The sequence below is a fragment of the Garra rufa genome, chromosome 6, assembly GCF_049309525.1.
Source record: "Garra rufa chromosome 6, GarRuf1.0, whole genome shotgun sequence".
Classification (NCBI taxonomy): Eukaryota; Metazoa; Chordata; class Actinopteri; order Cypriniformes; family Cyprinidae; genus Garra; species Garra rufa.
In genome coordinates this window covers 18,401,375-18,425,078 of record NC_133366.1, presented here as the reverse complement: position 1 = coordinate 18,425,078, position 23,704 = coordinate 18,401,375, and the positions used below count along the sequence as shown (strand labels likewise).

General features: G+C 37.9%; 1 protein-coding gene across 1 annotated transcript in view; it reads right to left on the bottom strand.

The window, feature by feature from the left end:
• Positions 1-16,783, bottom strand: part of htt (huntingtin) — a 51,825-nt gene extending 35,042 nt beyond the window's left edge. Inside the window, exons 1-16 of the mRNA XM_073841865.1 lie at positions 16,489-16,783; positions 13,889-13,972; positions 12,472-12,592; positions 12,304-12,363; positions 11,497-11,576; positions 11,233-11,371; positions 10,124-10,265; positions 9,856-10,034; positions 7,600-7,804; positions 6,045-6,122; positions 5,472-5,839; positions 2,887-3,010; positions 2,664-2,782; positions 2,439-2,550; positions 2,158-2,295; positions 28-186 (exon numbers count right to left, since the gene is read on the bottom strand). Of these exons, the coding sequence (XP_073697966.1) occupies positions 28-186; positions 2,158-2,295; positions 2,439-2,550; positions 2,664-2,782; positions 2,887-3,010; positions 5,472-5,839; positions 6,045-6,122; positions 7,600-7,804; positions 9,856-10,034; positions 10,124-10,265; positions 11,233-11,371; positions 11,497-11,576; positions 12,304-12,363; positions 12,472-12,592; positions 13,889-13,972; positions 16,489-16,586 (2,206 nt within the window). The 5' untranslated portion in view covers positions 16,587-16,783. The remainder of the gene's footprint in view (positions 1-27; positions 187-2,157; positions 2,296-2,438; positions 2,551-2,663; positions 2,783-2,886; positions 3,011-5,471; positions 5,840-6,044; positions 6,123-7,599; positions 7,805-9,855; positions 10,035-10,123; positions 10,266-11,232; positions 11,372-11,496; positions 11,577-12,303; positions 12,364-12,471; positions 12,593-13,888; positions 13,973-16,488) is intronic.
• Between the last annotated feature and the right edge of the window lie 6,921 nt (positions 16,784-23,704).

The following is a 23,704-nucleotide window of genomic DNA, read 5'->3' as shown; positions in this document are numbered from 1 at the left end:
TGATCGAGCTGTGGCTGTAGTTCTCACCTGTGACAGAGTGGACCTGGGACAGCCATGTCTCCATGTTGTAGCGTGTCTTGAGCTGGATGGCTTGGATTAAAGCCCCACACAGGATGGCTGTGGCTCCTCTGATCTGAGGATCCCCATGTTCAATGTACTGCAGTACATCACTGATGTACTGTTGCTCTGCTCACACAAATGCAAGAAGTTTGGTTGTCTAGTTTGACAATGTTAATGTATATTGGCGGAATAGATCTGCTACACTGCTGCTGCTGTTGGTTATTGCTGTTGTTGTAGATTATTGCTGCTACGGGAACTTGCTACTGCAAATACATACATAGATATGGTGTTGTGAGTATTTAAGACATACTGCTGCTGCACAAATAGCTTATATAATAACATATAGCAAATCTACAGGTGGAAGTGGGGAGGTGGAGGATTTCAGAGGAAATCTGAAAGTGCGCTGCCAAATGCTCTAGCGAATTATCCACATTTGAATGGAAGTGAGTGTGTGCGTCATTTTTCAGTTATTTATTTAACGCACATACTAACTTCCATTCAAATGTCTTTGCTATTTTTGCACATTGTCTGTCTTGTATACTTTTTATAATATGTACCGTCTTGTCACTGTCATTCTGTAGCACTGTGGAGCTTCTGTCACTAAAACAAATTCCTAGTATGTGTAAACATACCTGGCAATAAAGCTCATTCTGATTCTGATTATTCAGTGTATTCTCTTAAATTGACAGCAATTTCTTAACATTTACTAAACAGCAACAACAAGGAAATCACTCACTGCTCTTTATGGAATAGGTTTTGTAACTGCCTTGTAACTAAAAAGTAATGTTAGACCTACCTAAAAAAACGAAAAATCAGTTTATTTTATTTGTATCTTTACTTTATAGTATTAATTTGTGATGTTGCTTGTTCTTAGATAATTCTTATTTCTTTACTTTTAAATGTTTTTCCCTTAACATAGCACATGTACCGAACCGTACCAAAACCGTGGCTCTAAAACCGTGAGTAAGTTGAACCGTTGCACCTCTATTCACGACAGAACATGGCATTTATTCTCCCTGTGCTCTCTGTTTTATGCCAGATCGTCATCTAATGTTACTATGGTCCTATTCGTTCCTACTGTGTCCCTGCCCTGCCACATCCTGTCTTACCTTGCTGTGGCTAAGTATTTTCCCCTATGGGTTAGTTTTGGTTTATTTCCATTTTATTTTCGAATTATGATAAAGCCTGTTGAGCTAAGTCCTTGACTCTTCCCTACAAAAAAATAAAACACATACACTACCAGTTTTTTTAAATGGTAAGATTTTCAATGTTTTTTTTTTTTGTTTTGTTTTTTTGCTGCTCGCCAAGCCTGCATTTATTTGATCAAAAATAAAGCAAATTTTTAACATTTAAAATAACAGTTTTTCTATTTAAATATATTTTACAAAGAAATGTATTCCTGTGATCAAAGTTACATTTTCAGCATCATTACTCCAGTCTTCAGTGTCACAGGATCCTTCAGAAATCATTCTAATATGCTGATTTGCTGTTCAAAAACATTTTATTATTATTATCAATATTTAAAACAGTTGAATACATTTTTTAGGAATTTTTGATGAATATAAAGATGCAAAGATCAACATTTATCTGAAATAAAAAAGCTTTAGTAACATTATACACTATATATAATTTTTTTATGGGGAAAGAAATTATAGAAATTAATACTTTTATTTAGCAAGGATGCTTCAAATTGATCAAAAGTGATGATAAAGACATTTATAAAGATTTCTATTTCAGTTTCACATAAATGCTGTTTTTCTGAACTTTATTTTCATCAAAGAAACCTGAAAAAAATGTACTAGCTGTTTTCAACATAATAATAATAATCAATATTTTTGATCAGCAAATCAGAATATTACAATGATTTCTGAAGGATCATGTGACTGAAGTAATGAGGCTAAAAATTCAGCACAAAAACTGGACTGGTAGTGCATATGTACAAAAACAAAAATATAAATAAAAACTAACCTAAAGACAAAAAAACATGTCAAAACAAAAAATAAAAGCAAAAATAAAATTTGTAAAAAAAGCAACAGTATGATTCTATGGATCCCTGAATAAACAGAATCCTTGGATAGTGGTCAGTGTTTTTCTCACCATCTGGTTGTTGTCCCTCCAGTGGCTGCAGATAGAGTTTGTTGAAGAAGGCTTCAGGTAGAAGAGTTGCTGCAGTGCCCACACAGCTGACGGCTAACGCCTTAACGCTCACACGGATCTCATTATCAGGAACCAGCCCTATAATACACACATAGATTTATTATTTAATGAAGAAAGAGTTTAATGTTCAACTAGCAAACACCAACACACAAAAGCACTTGTATGTTATTGTGACAATACAAAGTCAAGCAACACACAAGAGTTAATATCTTGTTTCTCACCATTTCTTTGACCAGTGAGCAGAAAGGAGGCAGCCAACAGCCGGACACAGTGCACCAGAGGCTCTTCCTGTGGGTCAGTATAATGACCAATATCTCCTTTAATCCTAGATGGCTAAAACACACAGAACACATACAAAATATTCACAAACTGTGCAGTTTAACTCTTAGATCTCTGAGATGCACAACATTATTCATTTGGACTATAAAGACTGTGTGTGTGTTCACCTTGTTGTCGAGTTCTGCGGGTTCCAGAACCTCTTCCTTTGGTATGAATCGATCCACACTGCTATCAGATGATTGCCTGTTGTGACCTTTTCCCTCCAGAAGATGGGGCTTACTCAAAGCTGATGACAAGAGAAAACAGAACTGTGAGCTAAAAGGATTACCTTCAAATCCAAGTTAGACCATCAGAACAGAGTGTATTGCTGTGTACAAAATGAACATGTACCCAGTGCTGACTGAGAGAAGGGCTCTGGAGGTTTGTCAGGTGGTGGAGCTGCGACCTCCTCTTCCTCATCTTGCAGTGTGCCGATCTGCATCCCTGAGTACTGACTCTCACTGCCGTCCAACACCTACACATCACACAAATATATATACACTTACATACATACACACGCATCAATACATACATAACAGAATGGACAAAACTCACAAACAAGCATAAACATTCATGTCAACTCATTCATGCAAATGCACACAAAGAACAGTAACAGTCAACAGTCAGACATGCAGTACCACTTTAGGAACTCAGACAAATATTGCTTGATCGCAGCTTGCTTTTGCATAATAATATGCATGTCAAGACAATTTTGGGCCTCACAAAAACCAAAAGTAGGAGGATAATCTACGGCCAGCTGCACTACCAGAAAATATTGAGGATTTGACGACTGACTCATTAGATATTAATTTATACATTTTAGTCTTCTAATTTGGCAGAAGGGAGCTTGTGGCCAGAGATCATTGCTTTTCTCAGAGACAAACAGAGAAATGGCTCCAATTCAATTCAACGCCATTTTAGCATTTATTAGTATTTAACATTTTTATTTAGCTTTAAATTTTTATATTGACAGTTTTCCTTGTTCCTGTAAAAAATTCCATTTAGCTTTAATTTAATTATGTTTCAGTTTTAGTATTTGTAACACTTAAACTTAAGATAACTGACAAATCAAAATTCCTAATTTTCAATTTGGTTCACTCAAAAATGAAAACTACCCCGATTTACGCACCCTCAAGCTGTCCTGGCTGTATAAAACCTTTTTCTTTCAGACGACAATATTCAGAGTTATTTTAAAAAAAAATGTCCTGGCTCTTTCTAGCTTAATAATAGCAGTGAATGGATGATATTGATATTCACTGATATTCCTCAAATATCCTTCAATCCCTTCATCATAAAAAGTGCTCCACACTGCTCCAGGGGGTCAATAAAAGGCCTCCTGAAGCGAATTAGTGCATTTGTTTAACAAAAATATCCATATTTAAAACTTTATAAACCATAATCTCTAGCTTCTGCTAACTGTCGTACACGCGTTCACAAGAGAGTGGCGTTCCAGCAGATGACATAGGTGAAAGCGGAAGTACAGTGGAGAGAGCAAAACAAAACACCGGTCATGAATTAGAATCAGAAATCAGAATCAGAAAAAATCTGAGGATTTTGATATAAGCCAAAAGGAAACTGGTTTTCCTTTGCTGTAAACAAAACTTGGCCTAGGCCTTTAATAACCCTCTTGAGCCATGTGGAGTACATTTATGATGGATGGATGCACTTTATTGGACTGCCATTATAAAGATTGGAAGAGCCAGGACATTTTTTAATACAACTCGTATTCGTCTGAAAGAAGAAAGTCATATACACCTAGGATAGCTTGAGGTTGAGTAAATCAGGAGGTAATTTTCATTTTTGGGTGAACTATCCTTTTAAGTTTTTCATCCAACATTTTTATTTAGCTTCATTTTAATTATCAAAAACGATCTTAAAGAGAAGTTCACTTCCAGAACAGACATTTGCAGATAATTTACTCACCCCCTTGTCATCCAAGATGGTTATGTATTTCTTTTTTAAGTCGTAAAGAAATTATGTTTTTTTGAGGAAAACATTTCATTATTTCTCTCCATATAGTGTATTTCTGTGGTGCCTGTGAGTTTGAACTTCCAAAATGCAGTTTAAATGCAGCTTCAAAGGGTTCTAAACAATCCCAGCCAAGGAAAAAGCGTCTTATCTAGCGAAACAATCAGTTATTTTCTTAAAAAAAAATAAAAAATAAATAAAAAATAATTCACAAATGATATACTTTTTTACCTCCAAAGCTTGACTTGTCTAGCTCTGCGTGTACTCTGTGTATTCTGTTCGTTTTGCTAGATAAGACCCTTCTTCCTTGGCTGGGATCATTTAGAGCCCTTTTTAGAGCCCTTTGAAGCTGCACTTAATTTTGGAAATTAAAACTCTGGGGCACAATAGAACTCCACTATATAGAGAGAAATCCTGAAATGTTTTCCTCAAAAAACTGCTTATTTACAACTGAAAAAAGAAAGACATGAACATCTTGGATGACAAGGGGGTGAGTAAATTATCTGTAATTTTTAGTTCTGGAAGTGAGCGTCTCCTTTAACAGTTTTAGTTTTAGTTAACAATAACACACTGATTCAGCTTCAAATTAAGCCCTTAAAACTGGTCTGAGATCAGTATTGTTGGGGCTGGGTTTTTAATCACTGGTCCAAAATCAGGGAAATAAAAGGCTTTCGAACACCTCAGGAAAGAGGTCGTGCATGTGGGGGCGGAGCAAATCAGGGACGGGGTCCTATTGGAGCGGGGAAGAGCAACAATAGCCTCACCCCCTGTCCTCTGCTGACCTGGTCACTACTGCTAGAGGAAGAGATGGCAGAAAAGGTGGAGGAGGAAGAAGTCGAGGTAGAAGAGGAAGAGGATGGCCTGTAGACAGACGACTCGCTGTCGGAGTGCGGGTCCGGCCCTTCTGTGGGAGTTGGGGAAGGTGGTGAATAGTTCCGATAGCGTCTGCTGGTGTTGGTGACACTTACGAGCTCGGCGCAGTCTGAAGGCGTCACGGCGGAGTCCGGCCCCTCCGTAGTCGTCTGGGAACTGTCACTAGGGGGCGACGACGACACGGCTCCCACCGACATCTGGTTGCCATCGGTTACCAAGTCACCGGACGCGCTGACGACCCCGGCGCCCCCGCTTGAGCTCCGACTTAGCATGTCCTCCTCATCTTCCTCATCTGGAGTATCAGGCCCTACGCCCTGCTCTGATGCACTCAGGTCCACTGAGTCTCCCGGCTGCAAGGCATGCTGGGAAGAGCGCGGCTGCTCTGTGATGATGTCAGATGTGCCAAGAGATGAAACGCCTGATGAGGAGGGAGCTTCACTGGAGCTGTCGCCACCAACTGAGGCTTGAAGAAATATGAAACAAAGCATTATTCCTGCCATACGTTGCAATGCATTTGTTTGCTAAATAAATCTATCGTTCAAATTTTTTGAACAGTAGTGTATATGATATTCTGGTTCCTAAATGTGGCTCTGGTCCACCTTTTAGGTTAATTTATGAATTTTTTATCCTGATTTTTTACCATAACAGTACTCCTCTCCTCAACTTACCAGAGAACGATCCTGTGGTGACCTCTGCCCTCTCAGGGTCATCCTCCAAACCCTCTTCTTCACCTGACAACAGCTTACCTAGGACAAGCACATCATGCAAGGCATATCATTACTATACAACAAGCATTGTTCTATTCCAAACACCATTCTAACCTTCTTTAACAGTCTAAAACTCCAGCCGCACATTAAATATAAAAATAGTTTTACTGAAGTGCCATAGACAGGCCTCGAAACACAGAAATATGTCAGTAGGTTAGACGCAAAAGAAGGGCAGGCAAGACGTCACCTTTCTGCTTCCTGAGGAGGAGAGGACTGCATGTTGACCCACCAGCTGTACGCAGGAAACGGGAAGTGAAGAGAGCAGAAAAAGCCCAAAAATTCATTTTGAGGGTTAAAGGAAGGAAGAAGCAGAGGATGAAGATCACATGCATTGTGAAATTGTTTGCAGTGTTGCAGTGAATTTTACAGATTAATGATTAGTTTTCAAACAGAATAGATAATATTAAGAAGCAATGTGGGAAATATTAAAGGGTTAGTTCACCCAAAAATTTAAATTTTGTCTTTAATTACTGACCCTCATGTCCTTTCAACCATTAAGACCTTCGTTCATCTTCGGAACACAAATTAAGACATTTTTGATGAAATCCGAGAGCTTTCTGACCTTGTAAGACAGCAATGCAATTGACACAAAAGTTAGTAAGTACATCGATAAAATGGTCCATGTGACATCAATGGTTCAACTGTAATTTTATGAAGCTATGAGAATACTTTTTACACGCAAAGAAAACAAAAATAATGACCATCCAGAAATTTCTGCTCTTCGGTGTCAGTCTTTGACGCACGTTCATGAGAGTGTCACGACGTATGCGCAAAGTCATTATTTTTGCTTTCTTTGCACACAAAAAGTATTCTAGTAGCTTCAGAAAATGATGGTTAGGCCACTGATGTCTTACTACCTTTCTGGGCCTCGAGCATGTCAGTTGCGTTGCTGTCTATACAGGGTCTGAAAGCTCTCAGATTTCATCAAATATCTTAATTTGTGTTCTGAAGATAAACTAAAGGTCATCCGGGTTTGGAATGACATAATAGTGAGTAATTATTAACAGAATTTTTATTTTTGGGTGAACAATCCCTTTAAGGGCTGAATTTTAGGAGGGCTTGTTATTAGTGAGTAAGAAAGATTTGAATTACACTAAAATAAACTTTCACAATTTAACAACTTCAGATCAATCAAAAAGAACTACAGATTACTACAGAGGTTGAGCTATATAGTTTTACCAAATCAATAGGTTACCGGTAAAAATCAACACCGCTCCATGTTTGTCATACAATTGGCTGATTTACTGACCATGTTTTCCTATTGTAGTTACCGCTATCGGCCACTATCAGGTATAATCAGTCAATCTCTAGTTAAATTCCTTACATACCCAGCACAAACCTTATTTTCTCACAGAACGTTTCTCCAGTGGCAGTAAAACCGAGGCGACTGACCAAACGATTACGGCATGACCACGGATTGGATAAATGCAGTAGACTGAATAAAAGCACTATTTACCAATAAGCTCAAGAATGCTGCCACTGCGTGCGCGGAACTCTGTCTCTTCTCTGAAGACACTGGTGTATGATATTTTGCCACGTGTGATGAGTGCATTCAGGAGCTCAGGGGGAGGAGTGCGAAACACCTGCTGCAAAAGCTCCAGAGATGCTGTCACCACGTTATGATCCCAGTGCTGCGTGTAGTGCAAGGTCAGCTCATAGACCTAAGAAACGAAAATCAGAGACACATATATACAGAAACATAATAAAACTGCTGAAATATCAGCTTTGCTTTGGTTAAAGGAGTAGTTCACTTCCAGAACTAAAATGTACAGATAATTTACTCACCCGTTGTCATCCAAGATCTTCATGTCGTTCTTTCTTCAGTCATAAAGAAATTATGTTTTTTGAGGATCTCTCTCCATATAGTAGACTTCTATAGTGCCCCTGAGTTTTTACTTCAAAATGCAGTTTAAATGCAGCTTCAAAGGGCTCCAAATGACCCTAGCAAAGGAAGAAGGGTCTTATCTAGTGAAATGATTGGTTATTTTCTAAAAAAAAACCAAATTGACAGTTTATATACTTTTTAAACCTATAATGCTTGTCTTGTCTAACTCTGCATCAACTCTGTGTATTCCAGCTCATGACAGTTAAGGTATGTCGAAAAACTCCCATCTTATTTTATTCTCCAACTTCAAAATCATCCTACATGATACATCTGTGTTTCACCTTTTTTTTTTTGGTAAAGGATGTTTAATCTTCTTTGCAGGTTCACTTTGTAAACACTTGATCAGTACAAATGAAAGAAAATGAGATGGTAGTTTTTCGACATACCCTAACTGTCATGAACCAGAATACAGAATATTTTCTTTTTTCCTCAGCATTACTGCCATTTTATTATTACTGATGAGATCATAGAAAGGGAACTTTAACAGGCTGCATTCAAACTAATGCACAGCAGTGGCGAGAGGTGACACTTTTATTTACCAGGTATGCTGAGTGCTAAAACCACCAGTAATACCAAAAATAATAATATCTTTACATTATTTAGACACCAATAAAATCAGAGACGAAATCATATTTTAATATTTCCTCTTTTTCCTGTTTATTATTATTTTTAAAAAATATATATCCATTTTATATAGGCTATTTTTTTCTGTGGACTTTAAACTTTTGAATTGTTGAGAAATAATGAAAATATACATATTATATATAATATACAAAAATACAATACATTTTTGGCAATCAGGATCTGGCAGCAACAGCGCGTTTTTCCGCTTGGGCGAGCGCTTCGCGGACAGCTTACCCCACGAATGTAATCACGCGCATGACAGCAAAACAGAATGCGCATTCATTCTGAGGAGTCAAGGAAGATGCGGAGAATCTGCTTGCCCAGAAGATTCAAATAAGGGATTCATTTATAAGCATGTTTATATTATTTAACACGTGAACGCATTCTCTCTGACAGCCTGGATATGCAGAGCATTAGCAGCTTACTGTATATGGACGGAACGCCACTGATGCACAGATCTATTTCAATATATCAGATGTTTTGTCCTGCTCTGAAAACATAACTGACTGTATGTACAGTTTCGTTTGAAACTATTCCAAAATGCAAGTGCATTTAACCGCGTCCGCAATCGAGCTTTAGGACGAACAAACACAAAGCGCACGTGAGTCTGTCAGTGCAACAGTTTCTTGCGTTCCAGACGGCAGAAATGAACGCATATCTAAAGTAAAACACGGCGGATGGAAGCACACTGTCAAGCAATGCGCACGTGTCTCACAGTGCAGATTCTGTGCGCTGTAGCCAGCCGCGTCTCTAGCGCGCACACGTGCCATATGCAGAAAAAAAAGAAGAAGCTCAGAATCGATTCTGAAATATTAGGAATCGATTCAGAATCGTTGAAGAGAGAATCGCGATGCATCGATGCATCGATTTTTTCTCCCACCCCTAAATATAAGATAAGACCCTTCTTCCTTGGCTGGGATCGTTTAGAGCCCTTTGAAGCTGCATTTAAACTGCATTTTAGATGTTCAAACTCTGGGGCACCATAGAAGTCCACTATATGGAGAGAAATCCTGAAAAGTTTATCAAAAAACTTAATTTCTTTACGACTGAAGAAAGAAAGGCATGAACATCTTGGATGACAAGGGGGTGAGTAAATTATCCGTACATTTTTGTTCTGGAAGTGAACTTCTTTAAGAGGCAGTCAGGAAAATACAGTTTTCCATTATATATATGTCAAATCCTGAACTTTATTAGCTCTGATACCTGAATGAGCTGCTCAGGTGTAGGTGTGACGTCTGCCTCTTTACGAACGAGCCCAAAGCTTCCCTTTAGGCTGGTGTTAGGAGCATGCTGCTGAAGAAGAGGCATCAGGTAGCGCAATGTCAATAATACACCCAGAATCAGGTGACTGGAATGTTCCTCATCCACCGGCACTACCAATCCTGAGAGAGAGAAATGAAAACAGGAAGATGAGTTAAGACATTTAAAAAAAAGTCTGTTTTACCAGTGTTTGTGTGTGTGAGAGTCCTACCAAGCAGCACGTTAAGAAGCCAGGTGTAGAAGTAGTGTGCTCTGCGTGAGTGCTGACACACACTGACAGCCGAGCTGGCCGCTGTTCGACGAATAGTGGGAGAACTGGATTTCAGGTTGGCAACAAAGGCCTTCAGCAGCATCTAAATACACATTCACAGTGATTGTGATAAGAATAATTGATTGAATATGAATAAGAGTCATTTAAACAGGAAGTGAGATTATGAAATGATAATGTTTAACTTGCTTTGTTAATTCTAATTCTAATTAATAATACTTAATTTTATTTTTAGCAAAAATGACTAAAGAGAAATCTAGGAACATGAAGGGTCAGCTAATGCAAACCCTTTGAACTTTTAATTTGTGTTTTCCTTGCGAATTTTTGATCCCTCATCTGCAACAGTTTGTCTAAATACAGATATAATCTGAAGAGGTACACTAGCATTCAAAGGTTTGAGTACAGTAATTTTAAAAAGGTGACAGTACAGACATTTATAATCTTTATAATCTCCTGGAGTGTACGTATAGCTATACAAATTGATTTGTCTTTGTATCCTGTCTTTCTAAGGACCTTCCCTTGTCCTTGCATGTAGAAATCTGTGTATTAATGACTTTAGATAATTTTAAGCATAAGAAAACTAAACACTAAACTGACAATTCTCCTGTCTTTAAATGCAAATGTGTTCCTGGCAAGGATCAGACTCTTTCCATCTCGTACTGATGTGAGGGAGAGGAGGCTCATGGATAATTAAATCCAGTCTGACTGAGTCACATTCCATATTGAGAAGATGATGTCACCACTGCGCATTCACAGCTTTAGACAGTGAGAGAAGATAACAGTGTGGGAATTCCTGCACTGAGGTGCCAAATCACGGAATTCAGGCCAGGAGCCAAGGTTAGGATTGCGATGGTGTGACTTTTAATCATGACTCATGAGTCAAGTCATTTCCACCTGATAATCAGGTGATGTGGTTTTTTAAAGCAACGTGTTCTTTAAAAACTTTTCATTGTGACTAATTTCAGCTAAACCAATAGATATCACTGGATTAGTTTCCAGTAGTTTTTAATATTTGACTTTATAGAACTGAACTCATGAAGCACAGTTAATACCTTGATCTCTCCATCATTTGCAAAGTGTCCCAGGGCAGCCATAATTTTAGGAATTGAAGAAGAAAGAGTTTCCTGCACAGTCTCCTCCTGACGTTTTGTGATCCGTGTCAGACATGGCAGCAGATTCACAAGGTACGGCCTGAGAAAAAGAGATTAAAAAAAAGAGAAGCATGAGTTTCATTTCGTATTTACTAACCCAATATCAGTTTTGCTTATTCCTGAGCAGAACAACAGAAGTAACTGACTTTAAGTCAATAAGCATACCTGCATTTCTGGGGTCGCACCAGGTGAGCAAGCTCAGCAAACCTCCACAAGGCTGCCCGCAGACTCCGAGAGGCAGCGTTCTGTGAAAATAGTGCTTCATTAGTGATCTGTACATGTCCCTAGAAAAAACAAGACCCCTACCCTACCTACAAAACCTATACGGTATACCATTTCCAAAAACACTTTCCCCCAAACAATGACTATGACTTTAAGATCCATCTTTTCACACTGAGGACAACTGAGGGACTCATATGCAACTATTACAGAAGGTTCAAACACCCAATGATCCTTCAGAAGGAACAATGATGCATTAAGAGCCAGGGGTGTAAACTTTTGAACCTAATGAAGTATCCATTTTTTCTTTCTCTTAATGCATCGTGTTTCCTTCTGACTCATCAGTGAGCGTTTGAACTTTCTGTAATAGTTGCTTATGAGTCCCTCAGTTGTCCTCAGTGTGAAAAGATGGATCTCAAAATCATACAGTTATTGTTGGAAAGGGTTCAAATACAAAGAAATGCTGAAAAACCAAATAATTTGTGGGACCTGAAGGATTTTTCTGAAGAACAGAACAAACAAGGGACTCATAAACAATTATCACTAAACAAAAAAAACACGAATTCAGGTAACAACACAGTATTAAGAATCAAGTGTATGTAAACTTTTGAACAGGGTTATTTTTATAATTTAATTCCTTTTATTTTGGTAAAACAATTAACATTTAGCAGATTCTGCAAGGTGTATGTAAACTTTTGGCCTTCTTTGTGAAAATACATCCAAATCACATAAAGAGAATGCAATTTGATTCACCTTTTTAATCTCTTTGTACAGTTCAAGCTGCAGTCTAGGCAAGTTGGAATCCATCAATGCCTGCAAAGTAAAACAAAACAAAATTATATTACAATAAATTACCATTGTAATCATCATTAGAGTCTAAATGAATATATATATCAGACATATGAACTGTACATGACTTACTTTGATGATTTTGTTGAGGCACTCATCTGCCACCATCCTGACATCAGACTCCTTGTCATCGCTGCACAACAAGAACATTTCCATAGCGATTCCAAGAAGTTTCTGGAACTCTGGAGATGTCCTGATAAAGTCACATGACATACACAGCTGTGATAACAACACTAGTTTGCTAAAAATGTTTAGGCTAAAACTTTCAAATGCATAATGAATTATGTATTTTAATAATTGTTAAACAAGACTGGTTTGATTTGAGTCAGTAAGGTTTTTTTTAATCTTGTATCCAGAAAGGACGCATTAAATTGATCAAAAGTGACAGTAAAGACTTTTAAATTGTTACCAATAAATCTATTTTTAAATAAATACTGTTCTTTTGAACTTTGTATTCCTCAAAGGAACACTATTTTCACAAAAATATGAAGAAGTTTTTAACATTGCTAATAATAAGGAATGATTTGTAAGCATCAAATTCAGCTTTGCCCTCACATATGTGACCCTGGACCACAAAACCAGTCTTAAGTCGCTGGGGTATATTTGTAGCAATAGCCAAAAATACATTGTATGGGTCAAAATTATTGATTTTTCTTTTAAGCCAAAAATCATTAGGAAATTAAGTAAAGATCATGTTCCATGAAGATTTTTTGTAAAATTCCTACTATAAATATATCAAAATGTAATTTTTGATTAGTAATATGCATTGTTAAGAACTTCATTTGGAGAACTAAAGGTGATTTTCTCAGTATTTTGATTTTTTTGCACCCTCAGATTCCTGATTTTCAAATAGATGTGTCTCAGCCAAATATTGTCCTATCCTAACAAACCATACATCAATAGAAAGCTTATTTATTGAGCTTTCATGGGATGTATACATCTCAGTTTTGTAAAATTTAACCTTATGACTGGTTTTGTGGTTTTGGTTTTTATTATAACAGAAAACAGTCATTTTAAATAGTAATAACATTTCACACAACTGTCATTTTAATCTATTTTTAATTGAACATATTCAGCCAACAATGAAAAAACAAAAATGTTATAGACCCTAAACTTTTGATCAGTAGTGTACAGTGCTACAGGTAAAGGACAGCACATTCAAAAAGATCTAATCAAAACATTTCTGCAGGCTTTTGGGAGCTTACAATTATCTTAGATTTTGCCATTGATTTCCAAACACACTTCTTTTGTATTCAAGTGTAGTCAAGCTAAAAGAAATTGACTTTGAGAACTTAAACTTAACATTTTCTAGGCATCTAATATTAATTTAGGATTTTTCATCTTGAATACCTTCATTGAATTTGCATTGTAAGGGTAAAAAGAAGCCAGTCTAGCCTCAGCATCAATAGGCTTTTGCCAATGACTCATAAGACGTGACCAGATCTGATTATCCTCAATCTGATGTGTCCATCTATTGACTACTGCATACCTCAGCGACTGTGCCACAATGTTTTCACATATCGTCAGGCAATGCGTCACTCTGTCCTTTTTGGTTGTAGCAAGGTCTTTTTTCCTGTAAGAGAACACAATATTACTGTGAATGTCATAAAAAAACAAACAAACAGAACTTATAACATTTGATTAACACAAGAATAACATCTCCAGCAGATACTGTCTTCAAAAAAACACATAAGAGCTGCTAACACGCAATTTAACATGAATAAACTGGGTTGAAAATCCAACATTTATCCGTAAAGTCATGTTGGACCACAGTAGTCAGCCGGATACTGTTTATTTTCCGATACTGATTACCTAAGTCCATTAGGTTAATGTAAACTTGCTAACAATGCGGCAATAAAGCTGTTCTTCTGCACCACATCACTGCTCACTAGTGGGGATCTGCAACAAATCTGAATTGATTTAAACACAACCAAAAGACTTAGATAAGCATTCAACCTTGAAAAACTAAATATGTAATAGGTCATCTATTACAGTGGTTGACTCATGATCACTTGGCTCCTTGGCAAACAGGTGCATTAACATCCAAAAGAGTACCAAACATTTTATCATGGGATGTTTACCCAGAATAATGTCAATCTGTATCATTAATCTAAAATTAAGTAGTTAATAATAATTAACAAACTTTAAAATATCACTTTCGCTTTAATATGAACGAGCGATGACCACTAGAATGTTCATTTAAGTTTCTCTTTATCAAAATTATATCACACTATCAATACTGCCCTCCAAAGGCAAAGTGCAGTAACTACGTGAATAGTGAAACTGAGAAAAATGCCTTTAAAATTTTTACAACAGCTAGTCAAACATGTTGACACTCTCGTTTCTCTGAAACGGGACACAATTGAACCAGGAGACTTTGCCACAAGACAAAACAGTTGTCACAAAGTCCATTTTAAGCCTTAACTCAATTTTGACCAAATGTGTAGTTACTGTGCTTTGCCTTTGGAGGGCAGAATAAATACTTCAAAACTGATTTTACTCAGGCCATATCTTCAGAAGAATTAAAATATATATCATATAGACTACTAGTCAAAAGTTTTTGAACACTAAGTTTTTATTGTTTTTTAAAGAAGTCTCTTCTGTTCACCAAACCTGCATTTATTTGATGTAAAACACAGCTAAATAAATAATATTGTGAAATATTTATACTGTTTAAAATAACTGCTTTATATTAGAATATATGTAACTGTAATTTATTCCTGTGATCAAAACTACATTTTCAGCATCATTACTTCAGTCTTTAGAGTCACATGATCCTTCAGAAATCATTCTAATATGCTGATTTGCTGTTCAAGAAACATTTTTTATTATTATCAATATTTAACACAGTCGAGAACATTTTTTCTTAGGATTCTTTTATGAATAGAAAGATTCAAAGACAAGCATTTATCTGAAATAAAAAAAAAAACTTTTGTAACATTATACACTATATACCATTGAAAAGCTTGGATTCATTATAATTTTATCAAGTATCATTTCTGGGGGGAAGAAATGATAGAAATTAATATTTTTATTTAGCAAGGATGCTTTAAATTCATCAAATTGATGATAAAGACATTTATAATGTTACAAGTGCTGCTCTTCGGAACTTTCTATTCATCAAAGCAACCTGAAAAAATTCTACTCAGCTGTTTTTAACATAATAATAAGAATAAATGTTTTTGAGCAGCAAAACAATATTAGAATGATTTCTGATGGATCAAGTGACTGGTGTAATGATACTAAAATTTCAGCTTTGAAATCGCAGGAATAAATTACATTTTAAAATGTATTCGAATAGAAAAACGTTATTTTAAAAAGCAAAATTATTTCAAAATTTTACCGTTTTTGTTCAATTAAATAATGCAGGTTTGAAGAGACTTCTTTAATAAACATTAAAAAAAATACTGTTCAAAAAATGTTGACTGGTAACTGTATAATATATATATCAGCTAATAAGAACGGCATACCAGACAATTTAAATGTTTTTTGCATTTTATACATAGACAAAAGTTGGTAATATTCCAAGATTTTCAGTTTGACTGACAATGGTAACAATTCATTAGATGGAGCTAAAAATCGGCTTGAGCCATCCACAATCTCATTTCATTCACTCAAATGTTAGATTTGTCAAGGTGTATAACAAAAATCTGACATTTTTGTGTCTGATGATGTTGGAAAAATACGTTTTGGGAGAGACAGAAAAATCAGGAGACAAACAGATTCATAGAAAATGTCCGAGTATCTTTTTTTGCTTCAGTAATCAAGAATTATACAGCTTTTCCTTGCTTTCTTTATATGCAACAGCTTTCTCGTAGGGTTTCTAGAGAAGTGCGTTCTGTTTTATCTCGACACTGACGCAGAATCAAACAAGGCTGTGTGACACTTCTAACGTGTTGAGCGTCATGTGATTTTAAGCCCAAGACAACAACAATAACCAGCTTTATAAGAGAAAACACACAGCCCTCCTGCATGTGATGATAACATTACTATAGCGACTGTGTCAGGTGATGTCAGCACCCTGATGATGATGATGATGAGGCTGCATCAAAGCGTTAAAAACTGCATTAACATCCGTTCAACACTCACTGTTTCTGGACGAGCTCCTCGGCCGACAGCGGGCCTTGCTGTTGCTGGAATGATTTAAGTGATTCAAACGCCTTCATCAGCTTCTCCATGGTGGCCATTTTATCAGACGACCTGGTCTAGATGGAGTCTGATTGGAGAGCCGATAATATTTACAAACTCAACACCACAGCCAGGGTAACAGCACTGGTGTCGAGCGCTGTGCAGAATGCCGAAGGGAAACTGAAGGTGTCGTCGAGATCGGACAACACTCACAGTGGCCCAAACCCCGTTAAATCCGATCTAATTTCCACACACCATCCGCTTATGACCGGTATTCACACAAAATATTCAGAAGGTAGTTGAAAATATGTCCAGTTCTGAAAGCCATCTTAAAGCAGTGTTAGGGGAGCAACGGTTCTGCTGTATTTCCGGGTTAATAAAAACCCCTGTCAAAATTAAAGTCCTCTATGTCATAATAAAATCTATGACGATTTTGATTCCAAAAAAAAATGAACAAACATACACCTAGTTATGTCTGTATTTTTTCGTGATGTTTTTTTTATTATTGTTTGAATGTAAAGCATAAAACCATACAGGCTAAAGTAGAACACATTTGCAATTATCCACCAGCTCTGAAAACTGTATTCAGTCCATAGGAAGAGCTGGACAGCAAACCAATACTAAGTCTGAATTATTACGCTTCATAATTCAAGTGTTTTAAGACCTTTGAGTAATTATAGACAGTGATGACAAGATTATTGTACTCAAAATATCTGAAAAATCATAAACAAAAACCACTGTAAAACTATTAAATGTTTTATTACTTTTGACCAATAGATGACGCTGCTCCCAAATTGATGTGGTGTGGTCAAAGAGTATTTGGTGTGGTTAACTGGGGTGTTTTCATCACCCTGGTTTTATGCACATTTTGAAGTATTGAGTCAGAAACAAGTAATCAAAACACCAAGTTTTGGGGTGGGGTGGGGGGATCCCTTAATTCGCAAACGAGGTTTATCTAAGGTGGTTTTTGACTTGTGTGAAAAAGAATTAATCTGAATAGAGTGTTTTCATGACGCGTCATCAATCAGCCATATTGAACGTAAACAATGCCACTGAACCGAACGAAACTCGCAATTTTTTACATCAAAACTTGACGTAAGTGCAAACATAATATGATATGGAAATGCATTTGCTAAATAAATATTGATATTTAATGCCAGTTTATTAGTAAGTGACCATTTTATTCTCTTTGACTTGTTGGATGGAAACTGATTTATTCGCAAATTTTTTATGAAATCTGTTTTTTTCACATGCTTGCAGAAAAAGACTTACCAAAACAGTTACTGGGTTGTCCTTTTTCACATTTTTGGGTTGGTAGATGCAACGATTATAGTAATTAAACACAGAAAAAGGCATTTTTCATGTCAGTTAAATAATCCAGAATAATTAACAAACAAATTGAATACAGCAGTGGATCTTGAGGCAAAGTTGTTCAGAACGAGGAGATCTATATAAAATGTTATGAATATTGTATGTCTGTGTGAAAAAACATGCAATATTATCTGATTTCTTTCACATTTCTCACTTTGGGGTCGTAAGTCAAACAGGCCCACCGATTTTCATTCTGATTGGGCCTTCATTAACCCCATCTAATAGGTTATTTCTTATTCCATGTTTTTCGAAATACACAAGCATGCTCATAGACAATCGTGGCACTTTGGACACAGATACTGCATGTGAATTTCCTTCTCAGTCGGACTAACGGATGCAGTTATACCCATGTTGATGTTTTTTCCTATTATAGTGCCACACAGTAGCCAATCTCTGCAATTTCTTTAATGTGACCTCAGATTGTGGTCTCACATATCTCATTCCATTTAAAAGTTGCCTGCCTCTTTCAAACGTTTTGGCATCCCTTTGGCAAATCTAACACTAGTCTGCAAAAGTAGGTTGCAATTTAAAATAGACAAAATTTTTGTTATCAAATCCATCAAATGGCTTTTGCTTATTCTGAGCCACGGATTCCCATAATATAAGACACCTGAGTATGCAACAAGCGGTTTAGGAGTTATGAGCAATTGGTGACGTTGTAGACGGGATGGGTACTACCCTCAAAGTTTCAAATCTCTACGCTTTATGGGTGGTCTACCTGATCTTTTTTTCTGTCAGAATGGTGATTTTTGGTGACAGAGTTGTGATGCTCGAACCCCTAAATATAATATTGAAGTAATCTCTAATGTGTATCTTACAGGTGAGATGATATAACTCCATGTGAATATTTCTTTATGCAAGCAACAAGGTACAAGAGGCTGTGCTGTGTTGTGAATAAGTCACAGCTATAGAACATTGTTAGGCACAACACAAAGCAGAGTCAGAAATAGAGGAAAAATGCATCAGAATAATAATACTGTGATGCTTTCATGGCTTAAAAAATAAGCATTTAATATTCATATTCACATATGTAATGTTTTTTGTCTTCACATGGACAATCATTCCAGTTTTTTTGGCTTGACCAGCCAGTTTCAATCTCCACACAATCTTCATTTCCATTTAAATCATTAGGTTCTCCTATTGCCCAGTACCTAAACATAACAATTTTAATTAGAAGAAATCACTATAAACATTGTAAACATTGAGCATATATTTTTAGAATTTGAAAAGAAATCAAACTCAGATCCTCACTCTTTAATTACTTCAGTGTTGTCCACCCATTTCCACACTCCCTCAGTAATATTTTCAGACAGGCCAATCCATAAATTCATTTGGAAATTAGAATTGAGTTCCTGTTGCAGCCCATATGTAAAGAAAAAGAATTAGCACCCAGGTGGGCATAATTATTTGAAACCAATGATAATGGTACATATAAACTCTGTATTAAATCTGGATTAGTGAAACAATAGGGTTGTTTCTTTTTGCTCTCTCACTTACCTGTTCCTCTGGACTATTTATGATCACAAGATAAGCTCCGTTCTCAGCACAGCTCTGTCTGCTCTCATTCCACATCAACATTTTTGCAGAGACACAATAAAGATGAGAAGAAAAGTTGCTCATTCCTGTCATGCATCCTTAAGAGAATATATTTGTTAAATTACTGTATATGTAATGCTGAGGTGAAAAAAACTACAATATTTAAATGTAATTGCATTTGATTCAAGTTAAATGTCTAAGTTGAATACTTACCAATTAGTAGCAGCTTTTCTAAAGTCTCTACTTTTTTTATTTGGATTTGTTCACTAGCCTGCAGCTGATCTCTCTCTATCGTCAGATTGTAGTAACGTCTGTTCAGATAGTCCTGATCATCAATACACTGGTCATAGTCAGTTTTTAACTGAACAGTGTCTGTTCTGTACTTGAATGCTAGAGCTATAAGACCAGCCAGCAGAACACCGAACATCAACGCCAGACACACGACCACCACTTTGTAGAACTGCGATGAGCCTAAACGAACAAGAAAACATATGCTAGTCTACATTTAGTATACCATATTCATTAAATGTACTCTATTTTGTATCTTACCTGATTCCTGCTCGGTCTGGCTGATTTGAGACTTCCTAGCAGTGAATTCTTGATTGTATGTAGCCAAAGATGTGCTGCTACAGTCGACTGTGTTTGTTCTGTTCATTTCTGTATCTTACCTACTGAAACTGATATCTGTTTAATACCTGTGTGAAAATCAGCCTGCAGTTTGAAACTTTATGGCTATTTGGTAAAGCATCTATAAAATACTCATTCCTCTTCACAGGAACAAATTAGTAACTGTGGTAACTAGGTTTTGTTTTCTGTCACACTAAACTACAAAACCATGAAAACATGTTTAATTGACTGTATCCTTTGACAAACAGATACCAAATTAGAAACTGTTGCTGAGTGCTGCCCTATACCAATGACAAGCTGTTTAAACATCTATCTCTTCAAATATATGACCCTGGAGCACAAAACCAGCCTTAAGTAGCACAGGTATGTGTAGCAATAGCCAAAAATACATTGTATGGGTCAAAATTTTAAAAAAAATCTTTTATGCCAAAAATCATTAGGATATTAGGTAAAGATCATGTTCCAGGAAGATATTTTGTTTATTTACCGTGATATCACAACTGCATTGCTAAAAACTTAATTAAACAACTTTAAAGGTGACTTTCTTAATATTTTACACCTGGATTCCAGATTTTCAAATAGTTTTTTCTCGGCCAAATACTGTCCTATCCTAACAAACCATAAATCAATAGAAAGCTTATTTATTCATATTTCAGATTCTGTTTATAACTAATTTTCGAAAAATATACACTTATGACTGGTTTTGTGGTCCAGGGTCACATATATCACATATATAAGTTTAGTAGTGCCTATTTTGTGACTAGTTATTAACTGTGGTAGACCAGCAATATGTAAACAAAGGAAAATATCACAATAATAACTGATTATAAAGTGCATGTATTTGAAATACTGCTGCTTTTGATGGGCATGATGAAGCCTGTTTTGTTGTTAGAAAACATTAATCATGACCTCCACAATTGAAATAAATAAATCCATTGTTTGTGGATTTGTTTTGTACCAAATGTTGTGCTGACAACATTATGTTTTGCAAATAATTCATTAATAAATTACAATAGCAAACTGATCAATATATTTTGATTATCTGTAACAGCAAACAAATATTCATTGTAACCCAATGTCAAGCCTCTTTGCTTTCTAGAAATCAAAAATGAAAGCTTCAATAAATATAGATTTCAGTTTTCTTATTTCCCCTTTATTTGTTTGCTAAGCTTTGAAAAGAACGTACTCGGTTACTTTCGTAACCTCGGTTCCCTGAGATACGGGAACGAGTACTGCGTCGTAAAGACGCTTATGGGAAAAGCTCCTTTTCTCCTGAGACTGAAGCATTTCAATAACGCAGTGTAACTGCACGGCCATTGGTTCGTGCAGTGTTAAAGAAACGAACCAATGGCTCGGCAGCGGAGATGCACAAACCTATGGTGATGATTCGCGCCCGATCGCGCCAAAAGGGGCGGAGGATCTGGCTATATAAGCGAGCATTTCGCCATAGGGAACTCAGGTACTTCGACTGAAGCGACGACTGAGTCGTGCAGCTACCTAGCACGGCCAGCAACGCAGTACTCGTTCCCGTATCTCAGGGAACTGAGGTTACGAAAGTAACCGTGTACGTTCCCTTTCGATACTTTCACTCGTACTGCGTCGTAAAGACGCTTATGGGGAACCAGTACAATCCCGCCGTTGCTAAGGTAGAGGAACGACTGACATGACCCTAGCACTAAAGGACTAATAAGGGCCAATTTGTTCCATCAGATAGCCTGATAAACGTCCGTTCCAAGGAATAAGTACAACTTGGAGCTCCAAAGAGGCCAAGGTGCACTATACATAACATACTGGTAACAGACATACCACTATGCGGAAAGGACCCGAGTCTGTAAGACTGGAACGTCCAGATTATAGAATCTAGCAAATGTGGACGGTGAGGCCCAGCCTGCCGCCGCACAAATTTCTGCAATAGAAACCCCACTAGACCACGCCCAGGACGAGGCGATGCCCCTCGTCGAATGGGCCCTTACTCCCATGGGACATTGTAGGCCCAAAGAAGAGTAAGCCAGCGTGATGGCTTCCACAATCCATTTGGATAATCTCTGTTTTGTGACCGAAAACCCCTTGGTGCGGCCACCAAAACACACAAACAGCTGTTCTGACTGCCTAAAAGGAGCAGAACGCTCTATATAACATCTCAGAGCCCTGACGGGGCAGAGAGGGTTAAATCCCTGGTCTTGCTCCGTAGGAGGAAGAGCCAAAAGGGAAATAATTTGGTCTCTAAAAGGTGTAGAGAGACTTTTGGGAACATACCCACATCTTGGCTTCAGGATGACCCTAGAGTCATTTGGCCCGAATTCCAAGCAAACGGGGCTCACAGAGAGCGCCTGTAAATCACCCATGCGTTTGACTGATGCTAATGCCAATAGCAGGGCAGTCTTCAACGTCAGGGGGCGAAGGCCTATGGACTGAAGCGGTTCAAAGGGAGGGTCTTTCAAGGCCCTCAACACTGTGGGTAAGTCCCAAGATGGAACCGTGACGGGGCGAGGAGGATTAAGCCGCCTTGACCCCTTTAAAAAACGAACGACCAAGTCGTTCCTTCCCACAGATTGACCGTTTACAAGGTCATGGAATACCGCTATAGCTGCAACATAGACCTTGAGCGTGGAAGGGGATCTCCCCTTATCCAACAGCTCTTGCAAGAAGGACAATATCGCAGATATGTCACATGAAATTGGGTCCGCACCGCGGGTGGAACACCAGGCGGAAAAGACAGACCACTTAAGATCGTAGAGCCGCCTCGTAGAGGGTGCTCTAGCTTGTGAAATAGTACTCAAAACCGACTCAGGGAGACTTAAAGGCTCCCGTCTAGAGCCCAAACGTGCAGCGCCCACAATTCCGGTTGGGGGTGCCATATCGTTCTGTTCGCCTGTGTTAAGAGATCTCGTCTCAGTGGCACGGGCCATGGTGCTTTTGAGAGCAGCCCGGGAAGATCTGGAAACCAATGCTGGTTCTGCCAGAATGGAGCCACTAACAGGACTTTGAGTTTCTGTTCCCGCACTCGCCTGATGACCTGTGGTAGCAGAGCGATCGGAGGGAACGCGTATAACAGGAGATTGGGCCATTCTTGGGTCAATGCGTCCTGTTCCTTCGAAAAATAAATTGGGCAGTGATGATTGTCTTTTGAGGCGAAAAGATCTACTCGCGCCTTGCCAAAGACAGCCCATATTTGCTGAACCGTATGAGGGTGAAGCATCCATTCGTCTGAGGAGACGTTGCTCCGAGACAACATGTCTGCTCCCTGGTTCAGTTTGCCTGGCACATGCGTCGCTCTCAGAGAGCGGAAGTGCAGCTGAGCCCATTTCAGGAGACGTTCTACCATCGTAAATAGACGTCTCGACGAGAGGCCCCCTTGGTGATTTATGAAGGACACCACTGTCATGCTGTCCGAACGGACCAAGACATGGTGTCCTTTCAGGGCAGGTAGAAGGGTGTGAAGGCCTAAACATACTGCTAGCATTTCCAAGCAGTTGATGTGAAGGCGACTCTCCGCTTTCGACCATAGGCCGAAAGCAGGCTGGCCGTCGCACAGCGCCCCCCAACCTAAGTTGGAGGCGTCTGTCGAGACTGCCTTCCTTCTGACCACCAAGTCCAGGGGAACGCCCTGTTCCATCCATTGAGCGCACCTCCAAGGAGCTAG